This window comes from Candoia aspera, chromosome 1 (genome assembly GCF_035149785.1).
Source record: "Candoia aspera isolate rCanAsp1 chromosome 1, rCanAsp1.hap2, whole genome shotgun sequence".
In the NCBI taxonomy this organism is placed as follows: Eukaryota; Metazoa; Chordata; class Lepidosauria; order Squamata; family Boidae; genus Candoia; species Candoia aspera.
In genome coordinates this window covers 281,575,032-281,585,284 of record NC_086153.1, presented here as the reverse complement: position 1 = coordinate 281,585,284, position 10,253 = coordinate 281,575,032, and the positions used below count along the sequence as shown (strand labels likewise).

The window sequence follows — 10,253 nt, the reverse complement described above, 5'->3', positions numbered from 1 at the left end:
ACAGGGTTATTTGCAGGAATGCCTGTCCCACCAGATCTGGCATGCCCTGGGTCCTTTAGTCAAGCAATGGCATTTGATAGCACTCAGAAAGTGTACCTTCTCTGTCATGGCACCTTCCTGATGGAATAGTCCCCCCCCCAAACAAATTGGCCCCAACCCTGTTGGCTTTCAAAAGGCAATGAAGATCAGCTGTCCCTATGGGCATTGGGCCAGGATCTTGAGCAAATCTTTTTCCTCCAAAAAAGTTTAGTTTATACAATATTTCAAAAATAATTATCCCAACATAAACTATTATTGCAAAGCTAGTTAGATGTCAAGCACATAGAATGAACTTTATTTTAAAAACAAAAAATGAACCCTAGATCCACTGGCATGAGCTCTCTAGAAAGAGAAACTCATGAAGTTCTCACAGCAAAAGCACTGAAATAATTTTAAGAAATGATACGAGGTTTTACGGAGATGTTAGTCCTAAGCTGCAGTGTGTTCTGTTTAGAGGTTGATGTTTATAACCTTTTAAATTTGTAAGCTGCTCAGAGTTATTTTGACTTGGGTAGCTAAATCAATCAATCAGTCAGCTGTATTCCAAAAATGTGGAATTTATTTTATGTGTCTGAGAGACCAAAGGTTTGATGAAATGTGTACACTTTCAGCCTTTGAACTAACTCTTTATTGATGTCATGGAAAAACTGGATAATTATTCCATGTGGTTATACAAATTTGTTGTTTAAAAAACAGTTTGTATTACTTTATATATAGATATAAATAATAATTTAATATTTATTATATATATATATTATAAAATATAAATTATTTTAATACTTTATTTACTTCTATTGTATTTTCTGTCTTTTAAAAATTATATTTCGTTTTTGTTGCAGTTGTATTAAAGCAAATAAATGAATAAATAAATGTCTGATTTCCATTATTCACCCTTCCATCTATATTATTTGTATTGGTGAAAATTATTTGCAGTGTTCGTTTTTGTTGGGAAAGAATACAATTGTATAGTAACAGCAATTAATCCAGATCTGTTGTAACAAAGATCTATTACTCTTTTAAAGGCATATATAATTTAAAGGCGCTGCTGCAGCTTTAGAAAAACTGGTGAATAAAAGGAACACAACGACGAGGATGGGATTCGAACCCACGCGTGCAGAGCACAATGGATTAGCAGTCCATCGCCTTAACCACTCGGCCACCTCGTCGCGGAAGCTTAGACTCATTCCAACCTTATAAGAAACGATTTCTGCCGAATGGCTTTCTCCTATTCATTTTATACGCTCTTGTTCTAAGCAGCGACATCATTATATGTAGTACTTCGTGCTGATACACGACAACTGTCTCGATTCTAAAGATCATTTGCTCGGATCTTTGCTATTTCTCCTCCTTCCTCGATTACTTCGGCGCAGCACAGTCGTGGCCACTGGGGGGCCATGATATTGTACGGCAAGAGGAATCCGCCATGACGGAAATGAGCCTTCAGGAGTGTTTCGACGTGGTTGGAGGCAGCGGCGCATGCGTGGAGCCTGGCGGTTAGTTTGAATCCGACGGCAGTGGCGGCGTCAGTGCTTCCAGCTGCGGAAGTGAATGGCCGGGGCGGTCGTGGGAGCTTGGCAGCGAACAAGGGATCTGGATTTGACCAAAAGCGGGAACGAAGCCTAGGCCTAAGTAGCCAGTGTATGGTCGGGGCTGGCGCGAGTTTGTGACCTGGTGAGGCGGGTTTGAGGCTGGATTCCTGAAGGCTCATCGGAACCAAGCCTTTTCCCGGCCTCCCCTAGAAGCCCTTTTCCTCACGGCTAGCTGTGGGCGGCCGCCGGAGACCCGCCGCAGGCTACTCCATTTCCTTAGGAACCTCCAAGCTCCCCCCTCTTTTCCTCCCGTTCTCCTGTCAAAGGCTTCAGCTCCTCCCCCGCTCGCGGCCCACCGCGTAGAGGAGCAGTAACTCTTAGTGTAAGTTCCGAGAGGTCGAGGGGAGGGGACTTTACTCCTGCCCGAGCGAGGGTCCTCGTCTTCATCAGAGAGGCTTGACCGTAGGTAGCTTCTGCAGTCTCAGCCTCCGTCCCGTCCCTGCGTTTCTTTTGCGCGGGACTCCTCCCTGCCTTTTGAGTCCGCGGCCGCCCTTTGCCCGGTACTGGCTCCCGGGCAGATCAACGGAGAAGCGCTGACGAGTAGGGCCGTCTTTTCTCCTCCTCTCGACCTTTCTCCCGAGCTGCCCCTTGGCCGATTCCCGGTACGAGCAGATGTACTTGGCGGTCCTTCCTTTCTGGGGAAGGGCCGCTGCTCTCGAGATGGAAGTTCAGTCGCTGGGTTTCCAGATTCCTTCTGGGAGCAAGGGTCGTGCAGGGAGAGTTCACCCCTGGTGTCAGGTCCACACCTGGAAGGGACCCCATTCAAAATACTGTATCGATCCATGCTTGAAACGATTACAGTGATACTCTGTCTTCAAGGCAGCAAAGCTAATCTGCTGAGATTTAATCCCGGGAATTATTTCAGTATTTTAGGTTTTCCCTCACGTCTCATTTGCTAGGTCATTGACAACCAAAAACATTTTCTCATTTAAGCTGTATTACATAATGTGTATTTATATTGTTAACCTGGAGAACTCTCCAAGGCAGCTCGTTGTTGTAGTTTGATTGACTGTCCCATTGTCCTTTGATTCACCAATATCGTAGAAACCAGAGGCTTCCAGAATGGACAGGATATACTCTGAGATGAATGAGGAGAAGTAAGTTGAGCTTCCAGTGGAGGCCTTTTCTGTGATGGGTTTTGGTTACTCTATGTAATTTACAGTACTGTGGTTATCACTATCTCTTAAGATTTAAATGCTGTTTTTATTTTACCTTTTGAAATATTAACTGTTTTTTATTGTATGCATGGTATAAGTTATTGTGTGTGTGTATGTGTGTACTGTTGGTAATAAATGGATATTAGCTTTCACATAGTTTTTTCCCCCCATTATTTTAGAGACTATACAGATGGCACAAATAAAAGAAGGATTTCATCAGTAAGTATAACTTACCAGTAACACATATGTTTTCCTTGCAGAAGAAAATGATAATAGTTCTGATTATTCTGTTTACTTTAATAACATGAACAATAATTTATCAAAAAGATGTTGCAACTGATGTTCTTTGGTCTTATGTCTACTGAAATAATAGATACAGTACTTCATTTTTGTATTATGCTAGAAATTTCTGTCCTATAGATATATTTTTGCCCAGGACAGTATTAGTTAGATTATTTCACTGAACAACTATGTAAGACTGCTTTCTGGAGGGGGAAAAAGTATATTTTGAGCTGAATATAGTCAGCTATTATGACAATTACTGATCTGAAACAGTCAACTGTATGATAGCCCTCTCAGTAATGGATTTTTTTATCCTGGCATTTTTTGATAGATTATGTGTCATGAAGTCAGTGTCAACTCTTAGCGACCACATAGATTTTCTCCAGGGTGATATGTCCTCAAGCTGGGTACTGAGTTTCTTGCTTTAAATAAACAGAAAATTCTTCATACCTGATTTAATGAAGTCACTTGTGCAAGGGAAAGAAGATGTTTTCCAGAATTTTCAGTGAAGTTTTTGCTACAGCTGCCTAGCAAAGAGATTACTTTGTTTTAATATCTTGCAGTGCTAACTATGGAAAATAATGCCACAGTAGTGTGTGAATTTCATATCTGTTTGTTTTTCATAATCTGCTGCTCAGTAGAGTGTGCTATTTGCATTGAGCTGAAATACTCAGCTTGTTATTATAAGGTTACTAGTAAGATGTGAATTAGTATCTTGTTTTTGGTGTGTATCTGCAAGGCATGATCTTCAGGACATTTCTTAAATAGTTGAAGCATGTTAGAATTCTTGTTGAATCCATTCTTTCTGAAATTTTCCAAAACGGGTTGCTATACAGGTTACCATACTTTGACTATTTAAGATATATCCTGCAGGTAAATGTTTTCAGTCTTGGGCAAGAGAGAGACCAAATAATAGAAGTAAACTATAGTTCAACACTATAATTGAAAACCAATGTACCCATCTTTTTTAAAACAACAGCTTCCTTCAGAAGTTAATTTTTGGCAATGTGAAAATTATTTTCTGAACTATGCCTATCTTCTTTTTAGATTTTAAAAACTCCTCGAACACCTCTTTGTGACTTAGGCAGTGGAAATGAATTAATTCAAGTAAGCACTAACATTTTTTGATTGAAAGAGAGTCTCATTTAAAAAAAAACTTCAGTCATTTACTGACTATAGTAATTACATAAGAAAATGTGACATATTTACATGGGAAAAATCCAACTGAAGTATGTGGGACATAGTTGCATGCAAGTTTGTTTAGGATCAGGATGCAATGTTCCAGGAATATTTCTACAATATTCCATATTATAGCTTGGATTGTATTTTACCACAGACCATGGTCCTTAAGGATACACCTTAATTGCAATTATCTGTAAAACTCTGTTCTGGTGCTACAGAAAATTAAATTTTTCTCCTGAAAGATGCTGATTAGGCGATACTGGGAGAGCTTGTAATTTTTTGGCCTGTTTCAGACTTGGACCACATTATAGGCCACTCCCAGAATAGTGTGTTATGGGATAAAAAATAAAACATTCCATATCTTGAACACAGTGTTTTGCACATTCCTGCTGAACTATACTGCAAAGACAGCACATTTACACGCCAAGGCAATTTTAAAATATATTGCTATTTGGGCATTTCACTTGAGAATCAATTCTATTAGCGGGTTTTGTACTGTATCTTCAGCATCTAGAAGAGATCAAATCAGGGTTTTCCCCCCCCATTTACATGTGATTAAATACCACAGATACACCCATCCCCTAAAATATGCATAGATATAGGCAGCAAGTTATTTGTCAGTGTTACCCATATCAGATGTTCTAGTGCCTCTGAATTTAATTTGTCTTGCATGTACAGGACTACAATGTTGAGAAACGTCAGAAAAACTCTAGACGTGTGAGTTTTGCAGAGACCATAAGGTGAGTTTGTTGAAAAAGCACTTCAAGAATAAATGCATTCCTGCATATAAAGAACGGTATGTGATAGTGGCTACAGAATATTCCTTGAGAAGTTGTACTGAGATTTTTCAACTGAATCTTACAATTGTTTTTAACATAAATATAATATAATATAATTTAATTTAATACAAAGAAAGAAAGGAAACCTAAAGGAGAATCTCAAGTACTAAACAAGAATAAGTTCTCTAAATTTATAGATAATTAATAATATACAGTTAAATTACTAACATTTAAGTCAATTCATTTAATACTAGAATTCAAAAGAAAATAAAGTATAGAGGTAGTCCTCAGCTTACGACAATAATTGGGACCAGAATTTCCATTGCTAAGGGATGCGGCTGTAAAGCGCGACAGCATCACTTAGCCATGGCAATTCCTGCAGCCCTGATTGCTGTTGTTAACTGAATTGTAGCGGTCGTTAGGTGAGGACCTCCTTGCAACTTCCTGCCAGCTTCCCACAACCAAAATCAGTGGAGAAGCCGGCAGGAAGTTACAAATCCCAGGAAGGTAGGTAAGTGGCTGCTGCCAAGTGGAGGAGGGTGTAAGTGGGTGTGCAAGAGGTACTGGGTGGGTGGGGAAGGGTGTGTGGGGGTGTGTGAGATGCTGCATAGGTCAGGGAGGGTGCATGGGGTGTAGTGTGGGTGGGGAAGGATGCGCAGGGGTGCACAATCATGTGACCATGGGGACGCTGCAATGGCTGTAACTTGGGGACCAGTTGTAAGTCCCTTCATTCAGCACCGTCATAACTTCGAATGGTCACTGAACAAATGGTCTTAAGTCAGGGATATGTATAGATTAGGATATGCAGTCCAAAAATCTTTAATATTAAAAGCAGATATAGCATTTTCCAAATACTGCTCCAGTTTATGTCCAGAAACAGCTTGGTAAGAGCAACTTTCCAGACACTAAATAGAGCCAAGTTTGAAACTAAGTACAGGTTAATTCCCTCTCAGGACTGACTGCATCATTGGGTAATATGGCTGTGCAACTATATGAATTCCAAGAAGAAAAGATGATTTAGACAGTGTTTGGCTCACACATTGCGTCTGTCAGCACTTCCTTAAATAAACCTATTTCTAATAAAACGAAAATACTGTTTTGTTAGCCAATAGTTTATATTACTAAAATTATCATTATTTTTTAGGGTCTTCCCACATGATCCTCAAACCTTTGTTGAATTAAATTGTGCAGGTGAGAACTTTTTAATTATCCTTAACTGGTACATATAATAAAAATAGATGTGTTACATTACTATGATTGCCACATATGCTTGTCATAACTCTGATCATTTCTCACAATATTTTATTTTAGACCCTTCAAATGAAGCAAGAAATCAAAATCTGTTAAATGAGTAAGTTACTGAATGAATAAAATGTCAAACATTTTCTTTTAAAATGGTCCCAGCACTTCGAATGCTTTGTATGCATTCATACTAGTATCAAGGTTGTTTGTTTAGTACATTTAATACATTCATTTTTATCATGTTATTAGTGTTCCAGTTCACAGTTCTAAAATTATTGGCTAAATGAAGGAATCTCTACTGTGCAATTGGAGCTAGAAGGATTTCACTAATAAGATGTTTCCAGACACATCAATATTTTGAACAATATCCAATATCTGGCATTATTAAATGCCAAATTTCTTAGAAACATTCCACTAACTCCAGCATTTGCAATTTCAAATTATGCTTACCGCTTGATTTGCTTAAGAAGCCTTTAATAAAAAGTTAATCTTAAGTGGATTTTTTTTTCAGAAATGAAGAACCAGAAGCTACCAAATATGAGATCACTGGTAACTTTTACTTTATGTTTTATTTATTTATGCAGGTATTTCAATTTATATGCCCACCCAATCAATAAATAAATATTCAAAGCTTTATTGATAGCTGTGGTTTGTTATATGTTTTCATAAAAACATTGTTGCTAAGTAGTAATATACAGTTGTAATTGAAATTATTCAACCCCCATTGCAAATCAGGTTGATTGTCAAAATGTACAGACGTTCAGCTGTTTGCAATGAACAAATCAAAAACAATTGAAATAACTGAACACAACGAGTGCTTCAAGTGGTGTCAGCAAATTCAACTGAAAATGCAATTTATAATGACTTCTCCAGTCTCAAAATTATTCAACCCCTTCATGGCAAGCATCTTCAGTACTTAGTAGAGCACACTTTTGCTGTTACGACCTGCTGCAAACAAGATGCATAGCCAGACACCAGCTTCTGGCAGCGTTCCTGAGGAATCTTAGCCCATTCCTCATGAGCAATGGCCTCCAGTTCAGTAATCATCTTGCGCTTGCATGCTGCAACCTCCTTCTTCAAATCCCACGAGAGATTTTCTATGGGGTTCAAGTCAGGTGACTGTGATGGCCACTGTAGAATCTTCCAGGACTTCTTCTGCATCCAAGCCTTAGTGGAATTTGAGGTATGCTTGGGATTACTGTCCTGTCAGAAGGTCCAATAACGCCCAAGCTTCAGCTTCCTTACAGACGGCATGACGTTGTCTCCTAAGATTTCCTGATACTTCAATGAATCCATCTTGCCGTCTACACGCTGCAGGTTTCCAGTGCCAGAGGATGCAAAGCAGCCCCAGAGCAACACCGAGCCACCACCGTGCCTAACTGTAGACAGAATGTTCTTTTCTTTTGCTTTTGGGTCAGTAGTGGTGTACGTCTTGGAGTTCTGGCATAGAAACCTTCTGTGTTTAGTACGCGCCTTACTGTACTCACTGAAACCTCAGTGCCTGTTGCCACCAAGTCTTGCTACAGGTCTTTTGCAGTCACTCAAGGGTTTTTCTCAACCTGCCTTCTCAGAAATCTGGTTGCAGCCATTGATTCCTTCCTTTTTCTACCCTGTCTAGGTAGTCTTGGGGGAGATGGGCGGTAATTAAATTTGAATAATAAATAAATAAATAGTGTAACCACTGTTCCTTTAACTTTGAACTTGCGAACTATGCTTCCAACAGTATCTCTAGGAACATTCAGTGCCCTCGCTATCTTTTTGTATCCTGTTCCTTGTTTATGAAGGGCGATGATCTCTTATCTTTTTGGACCATTATTTTGACTTAGCCATACTGTATTTCTAACATGCAGTCAAACGTGACACTCAACAAACCCCTAGCCAGTTCAGGTATTTCATGTGTCCCAGCTCAACCACACCTGGTGCAACAAATGAAGCTCTTGATTAGTTGCATCAGGTGGGCTTGAGACAACACCTGTTTTGCATACTGTATGTGTGCTGTTGTGACAGATTCTAATCGGGGTTGAACAATTTTGAGACTGGAGAAGTCATTATAAGTTGCATTGAATTTTGATAGAGAAGCTTCTGAATCCTAATAGGCCCACATCAAATGGTTATATAGTGAGACTGTTAAAATCAACATTTTGTAGCAATCCATTTCTGAGAAGGTGAAGAAAACTGCCAATTTTCTGAATTGCAGATAAACAAACTGGACAGGAAGAATAAACGGTAGAACAAATTTCACAGAAAAAAAGCTAAAGCAAGGGGCAGTGTTAGGCAATGTGTTAGGAAGAATGTATCCCTCTATGAAGATGAAGAATCAGGGCATGGACATTTGCAAGATGAACAAAAGACATATGTTGTCCTGTCATCACGCAAATGGCACAACTTACATATTTGTGTCAGACATCATGATGCCATTAAATAAACACACCATTTACCTGATTATGTATATGTCATTGTGGTTTGTAATGGGCACTGCTGCTTGAACAACAAAAGACAGAACTGAAGCCAAACTGGGGATATGAGAAGGATACAAAAGAGTCCCTCTTTTGGGGGCGATGGGCGGTAACAAAATTTGAATAATAAATAAATAAATAAAATACTATGAAGAAACTTCTTGCATCTAGAAAGTTTAATCTTTTACTAGTATTAGGTCAGGGGGAGAACAGTCTTCCAATTTTAGTTTGATTTTATAAAAAATATATGTGGCATGTCAACACAATGCTGACCAGAAATATTTAATCTTGTTTTCTTCCCCAAAGGGATGAACACTTTACTTCATGCCCCTATCCACACTTTGCAACAAATGGAGGTAAAAATACAGAACTTTTTCATCTATGTAATCTAGCATATCAATTTATATGCAGTACAATTTATTGGAATAATAAGCTATAAATATCAGTACAGGTCTTCCAAAAGAAGTGAATACTGCTTTCAGTATTTCCACAGGGTGAAGGATAACTACCCTGTCAAACTATTCCTTTTATAGTTGCTTATTATTTTCTGCAGCAACTCAAATAATACTCTTACTTAAATGGATAATCGATTCTTTCATCCAAATTGCTTGAAGATTTAATTGAAGAGCTTTGGCTCGCAAATTATAATTCCTGTATATACACTAGAAACTGACAAAAAATTAAACATGTTTTTGTTTTTTTATAAGAATTTTATTAAGTTTCAAGCAAAAATAAAAGTTACAGAAAAACAAAAAACTACAAAGAAAAAATAAAGTGTAGAAACACAAGAGAAAAGTTTTCAAGATTACAAAAAGAGGTGACTTCCGACTTAACGGCAAGGATATACAACAATTTTCCATAATCAATCTCTTACTCTATATTAAACTAAAACATCAGTTTATTTCTATAAATCATTCCACTGGTACATTATAAAAATCACTAAATACAGTTGCTCCCTCCCCTTATATTAAAAGGAAAAATATATATAAACCTCCTAATCAACTTCCCCAAGATAACATTTATTTAATTATTTCCTTCCTACTACTATTCTATACATTCCTGTCTACTATAATAAAGATCAAACTAAAAAACATAAATTGTCTGCCATTGTAGTTGATAATACAACAATTTTAATAATCATATTAAACCCAAAACCATCTGGATAGACATTTATTATTTTTTTATTATACCTTAATAATCTTAATCCAAATCATTAAAGATAAATGAAATCAGCCAAACCCTAAAAGCAATCCAGAAAATTATTCTTAAACTCTTATCCCACTTCAAAATAAACCAGAGCATTTACATATCCCCACAATGGCACACAGAACTTTTTTCTTTAAAAAATTGAACAGTCGAACTGCCCCACTCAAAAACTCTGACTTCTCTTCAGGAGACCTCCCATACATAATAACCCCTTCTTTTCCATGGTGTTCCACCAGAAGATCAATTTCACTTGTGGCTTGCAACTCACTCTCTCCCTTAAGTTTCTCCAACTGGACTATCCGATCTTCATCCAGCAACTCA

The 10,253-nt window shown here is 38.0% G+C and overlaps 1 protein-coding gene and 1 non-coding gene across 2 annotated transcripts in view; one reads left to right on the top strand and one right to left on the bottom strand.

Annotated features, from left to right (window-relative positions):
- Positions 1-1,123: 1,123 nt before the first annotated feature.
- On the bottom strand, positions 1,124-1,205 carry TRNAS-GCU (transfer RNA serine (anticodon GCU)). Its single transcript has one exon. It is a non-coding gene; the product is annotated as a tRNA-Ser (tRNA).
- Positions 1,206-1,462: 257 nt separating this feature from the next.
- KNL1 (kinetochore scaffold 1) overlaps positions 1,463-10,253 on the top strand; it is a 36,987-nt gene continuing 28,196 nt past the window's right edge. Inside the window, exons 1-6 of the mRNA XM_063288736.1 lie at positions 1,463-1,532; positions 1,895-1,950; positions 4,115-4,174; positions 4,928-4,989; positions 6,782-6,819; positions 9,033-9,082. Of these exons, the coding sequence (XP_063144806.1) occupies positions 1,463-1,532; positions 1,895-1,950; positions 4,115-4,174; positions 4,928-4,989; positions 6,782-6,819; positions 9,033-9,082 (336 nt within the window). The remainder of the gene's footprint in view (positions 1,533-1,894; positions 1,951-4,114; positions 4,175-4,927; positions 4,990-6,781; positions 6,820-9,032; positions 9,083-10,253) is intronic.